This window comes from Scyliorhinus torazame, chromosome 5 (genome assembly GCF_047496885.1).
Source record: "Scyliorhinus torazame isolate Kashiwa2021f chromosome 5, sScyTor2.1, whole genome shotgun sequence".
Lineage (NCBI taxonomy): Eukaryota > Metazoa > Chordata > Chondrichthyes > Carcharhiniformes > Scyliorhinidae > Scyliorhinus > Scyliorhinus torazame.
The window spans coordinates 108,850,270-108,870,680 of NC_092711.1; the positions used below are offsets into that span (position 1 = coordinate 108,850,270).

Sequence of the window (20,411 nt, forward strand, 5' to 3'; positions counted from 1 at the left end):
TTGTGGGAGGAAACCGGAGCACCCGGAGGAAACCATGCAGACACAGGGAGAACGTGCAGACTTCGCTCAGACAGTGACCCAAGTGGGAATCGAACCCAGGTCCCTGGCGATGTGAAGCAACAGTGCTAACCACTGTGCGACCGTGCCGCTGCATTAGATATCACTGCCCAATATTAATTTACTGACCCTGAAATGTCAGCCATCTCCTGGGGAAACCAGCCCTTTAATTGAGAACATTAGGAATGAGACCATCCTTTTCACTTGACAAATTAATCAAGCTCAGAGAGACTGCAGCCCGTGAAGAACGTTTTTTCGGGCACTAGGACTTGGCCTGGAACAGACTATGAAGCCCTGCCCATTTGACGTCACCGTACACACGCGCATGCGCACCGCTCTATTTGAATCAAGATGGCGGCCGTTAAACTGGGCCTGTTATGGGGAAAAATATCCGAAGCTGCAAGCGCAGGACTTACAGGTACGTATTCCTGGTTTAGGGTCTTCACACGGTGTTTAAACATTTTATCCCTCCAGAGCCGGCTCTATCGCTTGCTCCGGATTCCCCATCCTTACCCGCTGCCCTTGAGACAAAGAATCGTCTCTTTCACAGGCGCCATCACACACCACGCATGCTCCAACTACTCCCAGGCAATGCGCCTGCGCACTGCTGTCCTGCAGTGTCGAGAGGGGACATTCACCACCGCGGGGAATGCCGGGTAATGAACACGCCATTGATCATCCCAATTCGTGAATAGTGATTTTTGTTTGCTATGTTGTGAAGATTGGGTGGGTAGGATAAAAATTATATATAAATGCAAGTGAGCAGGCCCTCAATTATAAACCAGAACAAAGGGGAGTACAAATTAATTTTCATTGGTGTACAATGAAAAGTATTGGGCTGGACCAAGTCCCCACTCAGGCGTGAAAACGGGGGTGTTTTACCCCACGAAAACTGGCACAAAACAGCCACCGATTCCCTGCTCCGGGGGAGGCGGATGCGGGGGTTAGCAGGGAGGCAGCATATAGCTCTCATCTCCAGCTTCTGCTATGTCACGGAGCATTGCTGGGTCCGTGGCCGCGCATGCGCAGGGTGAGGCCAGCAGCGGCCTCGCCGTGCTTCATGGCAGACTACGCCCGCGGACCCGGACCGCAAAAGTAGTATCCCCTTTGGGCGCTCGCGCATCCTGGACCGCCCCCCCCCCCCCCCCCCCCCAGTGCCGCCAATCCCAATTGAGCCCCCCCTGCCCCGACTGAATATGATGCAAGGTTCCTGAACGGCTGGGCCTGCAGTGAACCTTGAAGAACCGCTGCCTGGGATCTTTCCTCTTCATTCAGACTCCCAGCTGAAGCTGTTTCTGCAGTAAAAATTTTAACTTTGAATATCAATCCCAATTTAATATTTGGTTCAAAATCTATACCTTTTTAAACAATGTGCAGTGTTACAGGGAGAAAGCAGGAGAACGGCACTGGGTGAAAGGCTCATTCAGAGAGAGACAGTGCAGACACAAGGGGCCGAATGGCCTCCTGCGCTGTAACAGTCTGAGATTCTGTTGTGCTGATGTAGAACCTTTCACACTGAAGGAATCTTTAATTTATAGGGATCTTAACCTGTCGAACTACGCCAAGTTTGGGGGAAGCTTAGTTGATGAATCAAGTCCTGGCGCAATACGAGAAGTTGTAAGATTTGTACTATTTGTAGACTGTGTTAAGTTGTTCGATTCCTTGTATTATTCGACTGTGTATAGTTGAAGGAATTTATATCATCTCTGCTATTCGGTTATCAGTAGCACTTTGCGAATACTGGAACTCAGCAGAAATTTGCAGTATAAACTCCTCAGGTGCCAAAAAGAATTGTTTTATTTGTAGTCACTTGATTACAATTTGAAAGTCATTTAAAAGGCAATTCGTAGACATTTCGAAGCTTTCAGAGAATTACAGACATTATCTTTCTTTGCTTAGGCAGACAGCTCAAAAGTAACTTTTAAAAGGTCAAAGTCTGGCAATGAAACATAAAGAGAGAGAGAAAGCTAATCTTCAGCTAAACTCAAACTCAAAGTCAAAAGTGGACTAACATCACTGACACAGACTGGTAGACTGACAGAACCCCCAAAGACAATTACCTAAAAACTAAACACTAAAACAAAACCTAAAATGGCGGGGAGAAACTTTTCAGTTATACACTTTCATCTGTCTTAAGTCGTCTAATTACACCCCAATATAATCCTAATTGGTTTGGGTTAGACTCAAACACATTTGATTTGATGGCAAGCCGTCCATCTTCAATGTGCAACATCAGCTTTTCTGACCTAGCTGTTATCTGCATTGTGAACAATGGTGCCTTCATGTTGCTGTGTATTCAATCCCTTGGCCTTGACAATTAGCACAAGCAGTGTCAAATTATCTTGCAACTGTGCTGTTTTAATGTCACACTGTCTTTGAAAATATGCATTTGCCAGAACAACGGAATTCAGTAAAAGTGAATTATGCTGTATAAATGGGTATTTAAAACTGGGGCTCAACATTTATGCTTAAACAGCTATCTTTTACCTATACTAGTTGTATTTGAAATACCTGGCTTCTACAGTCGGCCCTTTGATAAATCGAAAAATTGAGATATATCAGAAAAGATCAAAATACATCATTAATGCGATAGGATAGGTAAAAGCGCAAAGAATCATTGCAGTTTTAAACAATAAAATGGAATTAACATTGCAACAGGCATTTCAAAATAATTATTATAATTAATAAGTTAATCAAATTTGATCACATTGATAATTAATAATAACTTCATGTAAAATTATTATACAATAAAAGTTGAACATATGATCTAGTAATAAATGGTAAAATGATTATCAAAATGGACATCCTCTGGATTATGCACAAAAGCTTGTTGAAAGGGTTAATTTTCTTACAGAGACAAAAAGAGGCGTATAGCTTGGAATGATGCCATTCGCATCTTTAAACTTTTTTTTTGTCACTCAAATGGACTGGGAGTAAAAGTTGGATTGCTGCCAAATTCCCGTTATCAAATTTCTTTGAACGTTATGTTCTTTTGGCTTTTAATCAAAGATTGTTGTTTTTTTTTTTAAAACCAGCTTCCACATTGTTTGAAGTTTTAATTTCCAGGCTAATTTTAAACATTTATTTTAAAATATCAAATACAATAACTTATTAAATATATAACTGAACCAATCTTGTGCTGTATCTTGATTTTCTGTTGATGAATTTGTCAATTCTGTTAAAGGAAACACAGCTAACAAGATATGTTAATTTCTTTAAATTAATAAAGCAACGTTCAGAATAATGACAGTTTTCTTAAGTTGACAGTTCTCGTGACCAGTTGTGGGGAGCACAATTTAGAAAGGAGGCCAATGTCTCAGACAGGGAGCAGGGGAGATTTACCAGAACGGTATCAAGGTTGAGGGATTTCAGTTTTATGGACAGACTGGAGAAGTTGGGATTTCCTCCCTTACACAGAGAAGGTTCGAGGGAAATTTATTGCTGGTGATCAAAATGATGAGAGGTTTCTGCAGGTAGATCGGAAGAAAACATTTCCACTGTTAGGAGAGTCAGTAAACTCTGGAATTCCTTCCCTAAATATCTCCACCTCATTTTCTTCCTTTGGATACTCCTTAATTCCTACTTCTTTGACCAGTTGTTTTGGTCACATCTGCTCGATAAAATCCTTCCGGTGTTAAATGATGATTGATAGCCTCTCCCATGAAATTTTTTGGGATGTCAGACAAAATACCCAGGCTTGGGCTAACTAGTGCCAAGTAACATGTGTGCCACACAAGTGCCATCTCCAATAAGAGACATACTAACCATCACCCCTTGACATGCAATGGCATTACCATCACTGAATCCCCCACGGGGGGTGGGTTACCATTGACCTGAAACTGAACTGGACTAGCCATATAAATACTGTGGCTACAAGAGCAGGTCAGAAGATAGGAATTCGGGCAGCACGGTGGCCTTGTGGTTAACACGGCTGCCTCACGGCACTGAGGTCCCAGGTTCGATCCCGGCTCTGGGTCACTGTCCATGTGGAGTTTGCACATTGTCCCCGTGTCTGCGTGGGTTTCATCCCCACAACCCAAAAATGTGCAGGGTAGGTGAATTGGCCACGCTAAATAGCCCCTTAATTGGAAAAAATAATTGGGTACTCTAAATTAGAAAACAAAAAGAAGATAGGAATTCTGTGGCGAGTAACTCACCTCCTGACTCCCCAAAAGCCTGTCCACCATCTACAAGGTACAAGTCAGGAGTGTGATGGAATGCTCACCACTTACCTGGATGAGTGCAGCTCCAACAACACTCAAGAAGCTCAACACCATCCAGGATAAGGCAGCACACTTGATTGGCACGCCTTCCACAAACATTCACTCCCTCCACCACTGACGCACGGTAGTAGCAGTGGGTGTACCATCTACAAGATGCACTGCGGGAAATCACCAAGGCTCCTTGGGCAGCACCTTCCAAACCAACGACCACTCCCATATAGAAGGACATAATCAGCAGGTACCCTTACATCAAGAACACACCAGACACTCCCCGTACACACTGACTGACACACCCACACAAACAGACACACACACTCAGGCATGCAGCCACTACCATCTAGGACAGGAGCAGCAGATATATATTTCTTTATTCAATTTTTTACGGGATGTGGGCGTCGCTGGCTCGGCCAGCTTTTATTACCCATTCCTAGTTTCCCATCAGAAGGTGATGGTGAGTTGCCTTCTTGAACCGCTGCTGTCCTTGAGGTGTAGGTACACCCACTGTGCTGTCAGGGACGTAGTTCCAGGATGTTGCCCCAGCGACAGTGAAGGAGCGGTGATATATTTCAATGTCCGGGCACTGAATGACTTGGTGAACCTCCAGGTGATGGGGTTCCCGGTGTCTGTGGCTCATGTCCTTCTAGATGGTAGTGGTTGTGGGTTTGGAAGGTGCTGTCTGAGGAACCTTGGTGAGTTACTGCAGTGCATCTTGTAGATGGTGCACCCGGCTGATTGATTGATTGTCATGTACCGAAATACAGTGAAAAGTATTTTTTCTGTGGCCAAGGAACATACACAGTACGTACACAGTAGACAAAAAGAATAATTGACAAAGAAAATAATTGGTTTTGTCAGTCTGCAGACAGGAGCTGGAGAACTGAACCCAGGCAGAGGAGAGGGAGGGAGAAAACTGGGAGTGGAGGAAAGAAATGGTGCAGATGGTGAGATGGGTTTGGATTTCAGTCCAGGGAGGAGGGAGAGTGTGTGGGACGGGGATTTACAGCTTTGGGAGAACGAGAGAGGAAATGATGGTATATTGAACTAGAATTGTCTATTCTGAATTTATAGCATTCACTGACAGTGATGATGTTTGTAAATTCCTTTTACAGGATATTAGAAAGGAGGATTTACAGATGTGAGACAGAAACCAAACATCATCTGACAGTCACTCAATTCATCAGGACCTGAAAATCCTCAGACTTTGAATGTTGAAGGAGAAACTTTTGTCTCTTCTGTCTGTGAGAAACAACTTTAAACATCAGTGTGACTGGAACGATATCGCAACAAACACACCCGAGTGAGGGTGTTCCAGTGAACTGACCAAGGAAAGCTCTAACCAGTTACACAGCCTGAAGAAACATCACATCATTCACAGTGAGGAGAGACAGTGCACATGTTCTGTGTGTAGACAAGACTTCAACCAATCATCCACCTTGGAGAGACACAAGGACACTGGCACCATGGAGAAACCATGGAAATGTGAGGACTGTGGGAAGGGATTCAGTTACCCTTCCCTGCTGGAAAACCATCGGCGCAGTCACACTGGGGAGAGGCCATTCACCTGCTCTGTGTGTGGGGAGGGATTCATTCAGTCATCTGGCCTTTGGTCTCACCAGCGGATTCACACTGAGGAAAAGCTATTCATCTGCACCTCCTGTGGAAAGAGGTTCAGGCATTCTTCAGCACTCACTGTACATCAACGCACTCACACTGGGGAGAGGCCGTTCGCCTGCTCCGACTGTGGGAAGGGATTCACTCAGTCATTCCACCTGCTGTCACACCAGCGTGTTCATAGAGGTGAGCGGCCATTCACCTGCTCTGTGTGTGGGAAGGGATTCACTGGATCATCCCACTTGCTGTCACACCAGCGAGTTCACATTAAGGAGAAACCATTCAGCTGCAACTCCTGTGGAAAGAGTTTCAGACAGGCATCCTCCCTCATTGTACACCAGCGGCTCCATACTGGGGAGAGACCGTTTACTTGCTTTGTGTGTGGGAAGGGATTCACAGTTTTACCCACCCTTCTGAGACACCAGCGAATTCACACTGAAGAGAAACCATTCGGCTGCACCTCCTGTGGAAAGAGTTTCAGGCAGTCATCCAACCTCACTGCTCACCAACACACTCACACTGCGGAGAGACCATTCACATGCTCTGTGTGTGGGAAGGGATTCAATCGGTCGTCCAACCTCGCTGCTCACCAGCGCGTTCACGCTGGGGAGAAACCGTTTACCTGCTCAGTGTGTGGGAAGGGATTTGCAAAGTCTTTCAACTTGCTGACACACCAACGCACTCACACTAAGAAACCATTCAACTGCTGTGTGTGTGGGAAGGAGTTCACTCAGTCACGATGCCTCCAGAGACATCAGCAAGTTCATAAATGACAGCAGGGGTTGGATTCTGCTGTTGTTTCGTATTGACAGTCTGACAATATTTTCTGCTGATGTTAACCCCAAAACTGCTGGAATTTAATCTGCTGAAAATGGCATTTATTGTGGGGGCTACAGTGTCTATTTTTAAAAGCACCATCTGTGATCTTTCCCCTTAATCCAGGAACTCTCAGCAGAAACCTGTTTGGAATAAATTTATGAACTTTTGCTTCAATTCTAAATCAATCTTTGGTGCATAATCTACAATTCAGTGTCTGAAAGATCCGACTCCAGCGCTCAAAATATATTTTTTCAATGGCTCTTCTTGAGATTTTCTTGAGAGATGCTCTTTGATTTTCAGGAGTTAATGTTTGGTTTCCATGGTCTCCTTTTCCACTTTCACTGACTCCTTTATTAAGTGATGTAGTCACGTAATCACATTACCGTCTGTATTTGAGTTGAATATTTTTTTAGTTTACTTATTTTCATAGATAAGGTAGCACAAATACCAAAGACTGTGTACATATTAAGTCTTTTAAATTGGAATCTATAAATAGGATGTTTCTGTTAATTTATTTAAAAAGGAAACCCCCTTACTCCATTTCCAAAATGAGAATTTGAACTATTTGACACAAGGTAACTGAAGGGGCGCCAAGTGTTTATTGGATCAGCCGGTGGAGCAGGAAAAAACTCACCCAATTCTGATCTTCGTTGTGTAGATTTACATTCGAAACCCATCGCTAGCCTCACTACACCCACTGAGATCAGCTCAGACCGAGGGTTCTGTATGTTGTCTGTGAGCGTTCAACTGCAAATAACAGCAGTGAAGAATGAAACCTGGATGAATGCATCTCAACTTCTAATTGGACAGATGTGATTGGTGAGTAAGTTCACAATGCCTGGTTACTCAAACTCCTGGGCTGTGCACCCCACCTCCTGGGATATATAAATATAGTTGATTCTTGCTCAGCAGAACGGGGAATGCTCTGTGATGGTTGGATGGTGATGAGACTCCCACTGCATTTCCTCAGCCTCTCGCACACCTCTTCATCCACCAAGAGTCCCACATCCAACCTCCAGCGGGCGCTGATTACTGCCTTTCCTAACCTGCAGCTCAACCCTGTGCGGTGCATGGTCTGAGATTGTAATCGCCGAGTACCACGTGTCCACCACCCCAGCCAGAAAGACCCTGCTCAAAATAAAGAAATCAATCCGGGAGTACACTTTATGCATGTGTGAGTAGAAGGAGAACTCCTTCGCCCCCGGCTACCCCAACCTCCATGGATCCACTCCTCCCCCCCCCCCCCCCCGCCCCAATCAGCTCCATGAACCCTCTTAGTTCCTTTGCCATTGCTGGCACCCAGCCCATTTTCGAGCTTGACCGGTCCAAGCCAGGGTCCATAACTGTGTTGAAGTCCCCTCCCATGACCAACCTGTGCGAGTCCAGGTCCAGTATCTTCCCCAGCATCCTCTTTGTAAACTCCACATCATCCCAATTTGGTGCATATACATTCACTAATACCACCTGCACCCCCTCCAGTTTCCCACTGACCATAATGTACCGACCTCCCACATCCAAGACTATTCTAGGCGCCTCAAACACCACCCACTTATTGATCAGGATCGCGACTCCCCTAATCTTTGAATCTAGTCCCGAATGAATCACCTGGCTGATCCAGCCTTTCCTCAGTCTAACCTGGTCCGTTACCTTAAGGTGCGTCTCCTGCTACATTACCACAACCGTCTTCAATCCCCTAAGATACACAAACACACGTGCCCTTTTGACTGGCCCATTTAACCCTCAAACATTCCAGGTGATCAGCCTAGTTGGTGGGCTCATTGTCCAAGCAAAACGAGGAACTTTTTACGAAAACAGACACAAAACAGAGAAAACAAAACACGAACGTTGCAGCCAAATTCAAAAGTTCTCAGTCCTTCGTCAGCCCTTTCTTTCTTGCAAAGTCCAACGCGTCCTCAGGCGACTCAAAATAAAGGTGCTGATCCTCATGCGTGACCCAGAGACGGGCTGGGTATAACAGTCCAAGCTTCACCTTTTTCTTGAACAGGATCGCCCTGATCTGATTGAAACCTGCTCTCCTCCTGGCCACCTGCACACTCAGGTCTTGGTAAACCCGCCGCTCCGTGTCTGCTTGGCCCACTGCAGAATATTCCTTATCGACAACCTGTGGAATCTCACCACCATAGCCCTCGGGGGGTTGGGGTTGGGGGGGGGGGGTCCCATTCGTGGCTTCTTCACAGGTGCTCAGTCAGCCCTATCCACCTCCAAGGGCCGGAGAATGCCCCATCTAGCAGCTTCTCAAACATGCCTGCGACGTATGCCCCAGTGTCCGTTCCTACGGACCCCTCTGGGAGCCCAACAATTCTTAGGTTCTGCCGGCGGGATCTATTCTCTAGGTCCTTCACCTGCTCCAGAAGCTTCTTTTGCTGATCCCTCAGCATCCCCACCTCCAACTCCACCGCAGTCTGATGCTCCTCCTGCTCAGCCAGCGCGTTCTCCACCTTCTGGATCGCCCGATCCTGGGTGTCCAACCTGAGCTCCAATCACTCAATCAATGCTTTTATCGGGTCCAAGCAGACCCGTTTCTGCGTAGCAAAGCCCTCCTGGATGACTTGCATAGCTGCTCCATAGACTGCTGGGTCGACAAGCCAGAGGTTCGCCCCTCCGCCATGCTGTCCCCTGTTGCAACACAGCCCAAGTTATCTCTGTCTTCTTGTTTCTGCCCTTACAAACACTTCCAGTCCTTTTCTCCTTGCACTGAAGTGGGAATTCAGTAGAGAATTGCCACTAACATCCGTTCTGCAATTCAAGTCGATTAAAAAGTCGGGGGAAAAGGCCCAAAAGTCCAACCAAAGTGGGAGCCACCAAAAATGTGACTTATTCCTTCATAGCCACCGGAAGTCCGAGATACCCTTTCAGACCTACCTGTAGGTCCTTCTGTCTTTGGCAGGCAAAAAGCTAAACTACTTCTGACAGACCTGGCTCCTCCCATTAATTACATCATCTTCAGCCAACTAACTATCTTATGACCATCTTACGAAGGCTAAAAACCCTCAATTATCTAAACCTCAGGGAACCTTCTAGCTACAAACAAAATTCCATTAGCCCTATATAGGTAGACAAGTAAATGGATGGAATCGCTGATTATCCCACTTCCACAACATTTTAACTGCATCTTTTGCAGGCAGGCCTGCCTGTATGTTAAACCAGGATTTAAAAAAATATTACTACAAAAGATATATTACCCACACCACATCTAAATTGGCATAAACGTTGCAGTTAAAATGTTGTAGAAGTGGGATAATCATCGATTCCAACCATTTACTTGTCTACCTATATAGGTCTAATGGAATTTTGTTTATAGCTAGAAGGTTCCCTGAGGTTTAGATAATTGAGGGTTTTTAGCCTTAGTTAAGATGGCATAGAGATGAGAAAATTAGGGAAGCAAATACGTGGCTAAAGGAGTGGTGTGGGAAAGAGGGGTTCCATTTGGTGGGTCACTGGGATCAATATTGGGACAAGCGGGAACTGTATTGTTGGGATGGTCTCCACCTGAAATGATCTGGGACCAGTGTCCGAGCGGAAAAGATAAATTGGGTGATCAGAAGGACTTTAAACTAGTTCATGGGGGGGGGGGGGGGGGCAAGTCAGAGTTCTATAAACTAATGCACGGAGTGTAAGGAATAAACAAGATGAGCTGCAGATGCAGTTCAAATTAAAGATTATGATGCAGCTGCTATTACATGGCTGTGGGATGGTCGGGACTGGGAACTAAATATACCTGGTTATAAAGTTTACAGGAGGGGCAGGGAAGTTGGTCAAGGGAGTGGAGTGGCCTTACTGATTAGAAATACTATAACCTCAATGATGAGGGAGGATATAATGAGGGGAAAGCATCCAGTGGAGACCATATGGGTGGAACTGAGGAACAGGAAATGATCTAAAACTATAATGGGTGTTGTATATCACCCCCTGGTGGCAGTTCTGAGGTTTTAGATCGTATTCCATGAAATGGAACCCCTCCTTCCCACACCACTCCTTTAGCCACGTGTTAACTTCCCTAATTTTCTCATCTCTATGCCAATTTGGACGTGGCTTGGGTAATATATCAACATTTTTTTCAAAAAAAATATTTTTTTTAATTAAAGTTTTGCAAAATTTTTCATAATAAATAGTAATAATCCTAACACAGCAAAATAGAGTGAAAATTAACATAGTGCAAAAAGAGAATATACAATAGCAATTGATGAGACGTGACCGCACGCGCCTCAGTCTTCCCACACCCTCCCAATGGAACACTCACCCCCACTCCCCTACTGCTGCTGACGTTTTAATTTTCCCTGAGAAGCCATCGGACGGTATTACGCCCCCGGTGCTCAACAGCAGCAGCTCTGTACACTTGGCAAAATTATTTACACACATAAGTAGGCATCTGTTTGTGATGGTGTTGTCCCTTGCTTCTCCCAGACGGAGTTCGCTGCCGCTGTCGTCTCGTTCCACTTCTGCGGCCCTCCCGTCTTCCCCGTTTTCTCTGTTCCTTTGGACGTTAAGTTTGTTAACGCTTCCCTGCCTCCCCCCTCCCTGGCTCTCCTCTATTGTTCCCGGTCTCTTCCCTCTACCCCCCCCCCCCCCCCACTCTCCACTCCTGCCCCCCACCTCCCCCTGTGGCTCGCCTTTCCTTCCTCTTAGATTTAGCTGTCTCTGCCCCCCCCCCCCCGGTCTATCTCTCCCTCTCACGTTTTGGCTACTCTCCCCTGTTTCTTGGCTACCTGGCTATTCTTCTGCTTGTTTGTTGGCCACAAACAGGTCTCGGAACATTTGGGTGAATGGCTCCCACGTTCTGTGGAAGCCGTCAGCTGACCCTCGGATGGCAAATTTGATTTTCTCCATTTGGAGAGATTCCGAGAGGCTTTGGGTGGTGCTGCTGACCGCCAGCTGAACAGGATTCTACGGCGGGCGATCAGGGAGGCAAAGGCAAGGGCGTCCGCCCTCCTCCCCAGGAATAGATCTGGCTGGTCTGAAACCCCGAAGACCGCCACTTTCGGGCATGGCTCCACCCTCACCCCCACCACCTTGGACATTGCCACGAAGAAGGCTGTCCAGTACTCCACACGTCTGGGGCAGAACCAGAACATGTGGCCGTGGTTGGCTGGGCCTCCTTGGCACCGCTCACATCTATCCTCCACCTCCGGGAAGAACCTACTCATACGGGTTCTTGTTAAGTGGGCTCTATGTACCATTTTTAGTTGCGTCAGGCTGAGCCTTGCGCACGTGGAGGTGGAGTTGACCCTATGCAGTGCTTCGCTCCAGAGTCCCCACCCTATTTCGATCCCCAGGTCCTCCTCCCACTTCATTCTTGTTGCGTCCAGTAAGATGTCGGCCTCTTCTACCAGTCGGTCATACATTTCACTACAGTTTCCTTTATCTAGTATGTTTGCGTCCAGTAACTCTTCCAGTAACGTCTCGCGTGGTGGTTGTGGGTATGTCCCGGTCTCCTTTCGTAGGAGGTTTTTTTAATTGCAGGTACCTTAGCTCATTCCCCCTGGCTAGCTGGAATTTCTCTGTCAGTTCGCCCAGTGTTGCGATCCTTCCATCCGTGTATAGGCCCCTGACTGTCAGTGTCCTTCTGTCCTTCACTCCTGCTGTAGTGTTTTTTGGGTGGGGATGGGAGCGCCACCGTGGCCAGGGCCCGGAGGGAGGTCCCCCTGCAGGAGGCCTCCTCCACGCGCACCCACTCGGCTTCTGGCTCCTTGATCCATCCCCTTATTCGCTCGGCTGTCGACGCCCCCCCCCCCCCCCCAGGATCTGAATAGAAAGAGATACCTGGGCAGCACGGTAGCCTTGTGGATAGCACAATTGCTTCACAGCTCCAGGGTCCCAGGTTCGACTCCAGCTTGGGTCACTGTCTGTGCGGAGTCTGCACATCCTCCCCGTGTGTGCGTGGGTTTCCTCCGGGTGCTCCGGTTTCCTCCCACAGTCCAAAGATGTGCAGGCTAGGTGGATTGGCCATGATAAATTGCCCTTAGTGTCCAAAATTGCCCTTAGTGTTGGGTGGGGTTACTGGGTTATGGGGATAGGGTGGCGGTGTGGACCATGGGTAGGGTGCTCTTTCCAAGAGCCGGTGCAGACTCGATGGGCCGAATGGCCTCCTTCTGCACTGTAAATTCTATGATTCTATGATTCTATCTGGACTCTCCCCGCGAGGGAGAGTGGGAGTGTGTTCGATCTTTGCAGGTCCTTTTTTACTTCCTCTGTCAGACTGCTGAGGTTCCATTTGTGGATCCCTTTCCAGTCATGGGCTATTTGGATTCCCAGGTAGAGGAATTTGAGTCGGGCTTGTTTAAAAGGCAGTCCCGTTAGGGCTGCCCCACCTACTTGTGGGTGTACCAGGAAGATCTTGCTTTTGCTCATGTTGAGTTTGTAGCCCGAGAAGGTGCCAACTCTTTCAGGAGCGCGATGATTCCGTCCATGCTGCTCTGTGGATCTGAAATGTAGAGCAGCAGGTCATCTGCATAGAGTGAGACTCTGTGCTCTCTGCCTCCCCTTCGGTTCCCCCTCCAGCTATTTGCTGCTCTGAGCGCGATTGCTAGTGGCTCGATCGCTAGAGCGAACAGCAGCGGGGTCAGTGGGCATCCTTGTCTGGTGCCCCTGTGCAGCTGGAAGTATTGGCAGTTGGTATTGTTGGTCCATACGCTCGCCATGGGAGTGTTGTATAGGAGCTTTACCCAGGAGGTGAACCCTGTTCCAAGTCCGAACCGCTCCACTACCTCTGAGGTTTTTCCATTCGACTCTGTCGAAGGCCTTTTCTGCATCTAGGGAGACCATCACCTCTGGTGTTCTCTCCTCGGAGGGGGTCATTATCACGTTCAACAGGCGCTTGATGTTCGAGGTAAGCTGTCTACCTTTGACAAATCCCGTCTGGTCCTCTGCGACCACCTCAGGTACACAGTCTTCTAACCTTTTGACTAGGATTTTGGTCAGTATTTTGGCGTCTGCATTCAGCAGTGAGATGGGTCTGTATGACCCACATTCCATTGGGTCTTTGTCTTTCTTAGGTACCAGCGAGATTGAGGCCTGTGCTAGCGTGGGTGGCAGTGTGCCCCTCGCTAGCGAGTCTGTGAACATCTCCCGCAGATGCGGGGCCAGTGCTGTCCCAAATTTTTTGTAGACTTCCCCGCCTGCATGGAGCTAATGCTGTCCATGATCTCTCCCAGTGCTAGTGGTGCTTCCAAGCCCCGTATTTTGCCCTCCCCCACGACTGGAATGTCCAGTCCATCAAGGAACCGTTTCATCCCAGACTTCCCCATTGGGGGCTCTGAGGTGTACTGCATACATCAACATTTTGATCAAACAGGGAGAGCCAGCATGGATTGGTGAAGGGACGGTGATGTCTGACAAATCTCATTGAATTTTTTGAAGAGGTGACTGAGGTAGTGGGCAGGAGAATGCTTAATCCAGAAATTAGGCACATGTGTGACAAAGGCAGTGTAGTATTAATGGGGGATTTTAACTTACACAAGATTGGGAGAGGCAGACAAGCAGCTATCAGAAAGGTAGTGAATTTCTGGAACATGTAGTTTCCTGCAGCAACATGTTCGAGATGTAACAAGGGGATCAGTAATAGATTTAGTTATGAACCAAATTCTATTAATGGCCTAAGTGTGCACAAACATTTATCAAATAGTGATCACAACATGATTGAACTCAATGTAGCGTTTGAAAGTGAAAAGCACGATTCAGATACTGGAGTTTCAGACTTGGGTAAGGCTGATGTTAACGGGATGAGGCAGAGACCGTCCACGGTAAACTGGGAACATCTGTTAACGGGTCAAACAACTGAAGATCTGTGGAGAATATTTAAGAAACATTTAATGAGATACAGCGCAAGTATATAAGAAGAAATGTTGCAGTTATATAAAGGGAAAGCAGGTGGACAAAAGTAGTGTCGGCCACTAAAAGCTGAAAATGGAGAGATTGTCAGTGATAATGGGAAAATGGCAGATGTGTTGAACAATTACTTTGCCTCAGTGTTTATAGTTGAAAAGGAGGATAACTTGCCGGTAGTCCTGAAAATGTAATGTTGATAGAGGACAGGAACTTAATACAATTAACGTAAGTATAGCATCAGTAATTAGGAAATTAATGACACTGAAGAGTGACAAATCACCAGGATCTAATGGTTTCCAAGCGAGCGTGTTAAAGGAAGGAGGGGAGCACATTGTAGATGCCCAAACTATAAACTTTCAGAGTTCACGAGATTCAGGAGTACTCTCCCTGGATTGGAAAATTGGACATGTCACTCCACCTTTTAAGAAGAGTGAAAGGGGAAACCAGGGAATTACAGACCAGTTAGCCTAACATCTGTGGTGGGGAAATTGCTGGATTCTATACTTAGGGAAAGGGTAACTGAACAGCTTGAAAGATTTTGATCGATCATGGAGAGCCAGCATGGATTGGTGAAGGGAAGGGTATACCTGACAAATCTCAGTGAATATTTTGAAGAGGTGACTGAGCTAGTGGACAGGAGAATGTCTATTGATGTTATTAACTTGGACTTCCAGGGGCATTTGACCAAGTCCCACATAAGAGTCCGTTAACGGAAGTGAAAGCCCATGGAGTTGAGGGAAAATTATTAACTTGGTTAGAACAAACAAAGAACAAAGATATGTACAGCATAGGAACAGGCCCTTCGGCCCTCCAAGCCCGTGCCAACCATGCTGCCCGACTAAACTACAATCTTCTACACTTCCTGGGTCCGTATCCCTCTATTCCCATCCTATTCATGTATTTGTCAAGATGCCCCTTAAATGTCACTATCGTCCCTGCTTCCACCACCTCCTCCGGTAGCGAGTTCCAGGCACCCACTACCCTCTGCGTAAAAAACTTGCCTCGTACATTTACTCTAAACCTTGCCCCTCTCACCTTAAACCTATGCCCCCTAGTAATTGACCCCTCTACCCCGGGGAAAAGCCTCTGACTATCCACTCTGTCTATGCCCCTCATAATTTGGTCGACCTCTATCAGGTCGCCCCTCAACCTCCTTCGTTCCAGTGAGAACAAACCAAGTTTATTCAACCGCTCCTCATAGCTAATGCCCTCCATACCAGGCAACATTCTGGTAAATCTCTTCTGCACCCTCTCTAAAGCCTCCACATCCTTCTGGTAGTGTGGCGACCAGAATTGAACACTATACTCCAAGTGTGGCCTAACTAAGGTTCTATACAGCTGCAACATGACTTGCCAATTCTTATACTCAATGCCCCAGCCAATGAAGGCCAGCATGCCGTATGCCTTCTTGACTACTGTCTCCACCTGTGTTGCCCCTTTCAGTGACCTGTGGACCTGTACTCCTAGATCTCTTTGACTTTCAATACTCTTGAGGGTTCTACCATTCACTGTATATTCCCTACCTGCATTAGACCTTCCAAAATGCATTACCTCACATTTGTCCGAATTAAACTCCATCTGCCATCCCTCCGCCCAAGTCTCCAAACAATCTAAATCCTGCTGTATCCTCTGACAGTCCTCATCGCTATCCGCAATTCCACCAATCTTTGTGTCGTCTGCAAACTTACTAATCAGACCAGTTACATTTTCCTCCAAATCATTTATATATACTACAAACAGCAAAGGTCCCAGCACTGATCCCTGTGGAACACCACTGGTCTCAGCCCTCCAATTAGAAAAGCATCCTTCCATTGCTACTCTCTGCCTTCTATGATCTAGCCAGTTCTGTATCCACCTTGCCAGCTCACCCCTGATCCCGTGTGACTTCATCTTTTGTACTAGTCTACCATGAGGGACCTTGTCAAAGGCCTTACTGAAGTCCATATAGACAACATCCACTGCCCTACCTGCATCTATCATCTTAGTGACCTCCTCGAAAAAGTCTATCAAGTTAGTGAGACACAACCTCCCCTTCACAAAACCCTGCTGCCTCTCACTAATACGTCCATTTGCTTCCAAATGGGAGTAGATCCTGTCTCAAAGAACAAAGAACAAAGAACAAAGAAATGTACAGCACAGGAACAGGCCCTTCGGCCCTCCAAGCCCGTGCCGACCATACTGCCCGACTAAACTACAATCTTCTACACTTCCTGGGTCCGTATCCTTCTATTCCCATCCTATTCATATATTTGTCAAGATGCCCCTTAAATGTCCCTATCGTCCCTGCCTCCACTACCTCCTCCGGTAGTGAGTTCCAGGCACCCACTACCCTCTGCGTAAAAAACTTGCCTCGTACATCTACTCTAAACTTTGCCCCTCTCACCTTAAACCTATGCCCCCTAGTAATTGACCCCTCTACCCTGGGGAAAAGCCTCTGACTATCCACTCTGTCTATGCCCCTCATAATTTTGTATACCTCTATCAGGTCGCCCCTCAACCTCCTTCGTTCCAGTGAGAACAAACCGAGTTTATTCAATCGCTCCTCATAGCTTATGCCCTCCATACCAGGCAACATTCTGGTAAATCTCTTCTGCACCCTCTCTAAAGCCTCCACATCCTTCTGGTAGTGTGGCGACCAGAATTGAACACTATACTCCAAGTGTGGCCTAACTAAGGTTCTATACAGCTGCAACATGACTTGCCAATTCTTATACTCAATGCCCCGGCCAATGAAGGCAAGCATGCCGTATGCCTTCTTGACTACCTTCTCCACCTGTGTAGCCCCTTTCAGTGATCTGTGGACCTGTACTCCTAGATCTCTTTGACTTTCAATACTCTTGAGGGTTCTACCATTCACTGTATATTCCCTACCTGCATTAGCCCTTCCAAAATGCATTACCTCACATTTGTCCAGGTTAAACTCCATCTGCCATCTCTCCGCCCAAGTCTCCAGACAATCTAAATCCTGCTGTATCCTCAGACAGTCCTCATCGCTATCCGCAATTCCACCAACCTTTGTGTCGTCTGCAAACTTACTAATCAGACCAGTTACATTTTCCTCCAAATCATTTATATATACTACAAAGAGCAAAGGTCCCAGCACTGATCCCTGTGGAACACCACTGGTCACAGCCCTCCAATTAGAAAAGCATCCCTCCATTGCTACCCTCTGCCTTCTATGGCCTAGCCAGTTCTGTATCCACCTTGCCAGTTCACCCCTGATCCCGTGTGACTTCACCTTTTGTACTAGTCTACCATGAGGGACCTTGTCAAAGGCCTTACTGAAGTCCATATAGACAACATCTACTGCCCTACCTGCATCAATCATCTTAGTGACCTCCTCGAAAAACTCTATCAAGTTAGTGAGACACGACCTCCCCTTCACAAAACCGTGCTGCCTCTCACTAATACGTCCATTTGCTTCCAAATGGGAGTAGATCCTGTCTCGAAGAATTCTCTCCAGTAATTTCCCTACCACTGAAGTAAGGCTCACCGGCCTGTAGTTCCCTGGATTATCCTTGCTACCCTTCCTAAACAGAGGAACAACATTGGCTATTCTCCAGTCCTACGGGACATCACCTGAAGACAGTGAGGATCCAAAGATTTCTGTCAAAGTCTCAGCAATTTCCTCTCCAGCCTCCTTCAGTATTCTGGGGTAGATCCCATCAGGCCCTTGGGACTTATCTACCTTAATATTTTTTAAGACACCCAACACCTCGTCTTTTTGGATCTCAACGTGACCCAGGCTATCTACACACCCTTCTCCAGACTCAGCATCTACCAATTTCTTCTCTTTGGTGAATACTGGTGCAAAGTATTCATTTAGTACCTCGCCCATTTCCTCTGGCTCCACACATAGATTCCCTTGCCTATCCTTCAGTGGGCCAACCCTTTCCCTGGCTACGCTCTTGCTTTTTATGTCCGTGTAAAAAGCCTTGGGATTTTCCTTAACCCTATTTGCCAATGACTTTTCGTGACCTCTTCTCGCCCTCCTGACTCCTTGCTTAAGTTCCTTCCTTCTTTCCTTATATTCCACACAGGCTTCGTCTGTTCCCAGCCTTTTAGCCCTGACAAATGCCTCCTTTTTCTTTTTGACGAGGCCTACAATATCTCTCGTTATCCAAGGTTCCCGAAAATTGACGTATTTATCCTTCTTCCTCACAGGAACATGCCGGTCCTGAATTCCTTTCAACTGACACTTGAAAGCCTCCCACATGTCAGATGTTGATTTGCCCTCAAACATCCGCCCCCAATATATGTTCTTCAGTTCCCGCCTAATATTGTTATAATTAGCCTTCCCCCAATTTAGCACATTCATCCTAGAACCACTCTTATCCTTGTCCACCAGCACTTTAAAACTTACTGAATTGTGGTCACTGTTCCCGAAATGCTCCCCTACTGAAACATCTACCACCTGGCCGGGCTCATTCCCCAATACCAGGTCCAGTACCGCCCCTTCCCTAGTTGGACTGTCCACATATTGTTTTAAGAAGCCCTCCTGGATGCGCCTTACAAACTCTGCCCCGTCTAAGCCCCTGGCACTAAGTGAGTCCCAGTCAATATTGGGGAAGTTGAAGTCTCCCATCACCACAACCCTGTTGTTTTTACTCTTTTCCAAAATCTGTCTACCTATCTGCTCCTCTATCTCCCGCTGGCTGTTGGGAGGCCTGTAGTAAACCCCCAACATTGTGACTGCACCCTTCTTATTCCTGATCTCTACCCATATAGCCTCACTGCCCTCTGAGGTGTCCTCCCGCAGGACAGCTGTGATATTCTCCCTAACCAGTAGCGCAACTCCGCCTCCCCTTTTACATCCCCCTCTATCCCGCCTGAAACATCTAAATCCTGGAACGTTTAGCTGCCAATCCTGCCCTTCCCTCAACCAGGTCTCTGTAATGGCAACAACATCATAGTTCCAAGTACTAATCCAAGCTCTAAGTTCATCTGCCTTACCCGTAATACTTCTTGCATTAAAACATATGCACTTCAGGCCACCAGACCCGCTGTGTTCAGCAACTTCTCCCTGTCTGCTCTGCCTCAGAGCCGTACTGTCCCTATTCCCTAGTTCTCCCTCAATGCTCTCACCTTCTGACCTATTGCTCCCGTGCCCACCCCCCTGCCATACTAGTTTAAACCCTCCCGTGTGACACTAGCAAACCTCGCGGCCAGGATAGTTAGAAATTGGTTGAGTGGCAGGTGACAGAGTGGGGATAATGGGAAGTACTCTAATTGACAGGATGTGACTAGTGCTGTACCACAGGGATTTGTGTTGGGACCGCAATTATTCATTAATGACTTGGATGATGACATAGAAAGTCATATATCCAAATCTGCAGATGACACAAAGTTAGGTGACATTGTAGACAGGCTAGATGATAGCATTAAATTACAAGATAGGGTGGCATATGGCGCAGTTAGCAGTGAGACTGAGGCGCTGAGGACCCGGGTTTGAAGCCCGGCCCTGGGTCACCGTCCGTGTGGAGTTTGCACATTCACCCTGTGTCTGCGTGGGTTTCACCCCCACAACCCAATGATGTGCAGGTTAGGTGGATTGGCCAGGCTAAATTGCCCCTTAATTGGAAAAAAATAATAATTTGGTACTCTAAATTTATTTTAAAAAAACAAAAAAATTGTAAGAAGATATTGACAGACTAGAATGGGCAAAATTGTGGCAGATGGAATTCAAAGTTAGCAAATGTGAGGTTGTTCATTTTGGACCAATAAATTATAGAATCAGAGAATTCCTACAGTGCAGAAGGAGGCCATTCAGTCCATTGAGTTTGCACCAACCCTTTGAAAGAGCACTACATCCAAATTCACTCCTCTGCTCTGTCCCAATAACTCCTTAACTTAACC

General features: G+C 46.8%; 2 protein-coding genes across 2 annotated transcripts in view; one reads left to right on the plus strand and one right to left on the minus strand.

Annotated features, from left to right (window-relative positions):
- LOC140417850 (uncharacterized) overlaps positions 1-20,411 on the minus strand; it is a 61,893-nt gene that overhangs the window by 7,477 nt on the left and 34,005 nt on the right. The window lies entirely within an intron of this gene.
- On the plus strand, positions 394-6,970 carry LOC140419372 (uncharacterized). Its single transcript, XM_072503245.1, has 2 exons — positions 394-475; positions 5,390-6,970. Exon 2 carries the CDS (start codon positions 5,741-5,743, stop codon positions 6,662-6,664), a length of 924 nt encoding a protein of 307 aa, XP_072359346.1. The 5' UTR covers positions 394-475; positions 5,390-5,740; the 3' UTR covers positions 6,665-6,970.

Excerpts from the sequence above, each read along its gene's own strand:
- LOC140419372 (XM_072503245.1), top strand. The coding sequence starts at position 5,741 with ATGGAGAAACCATGGAAATGTGAGGACTGTGGGAAGGGATTCAGTTAC.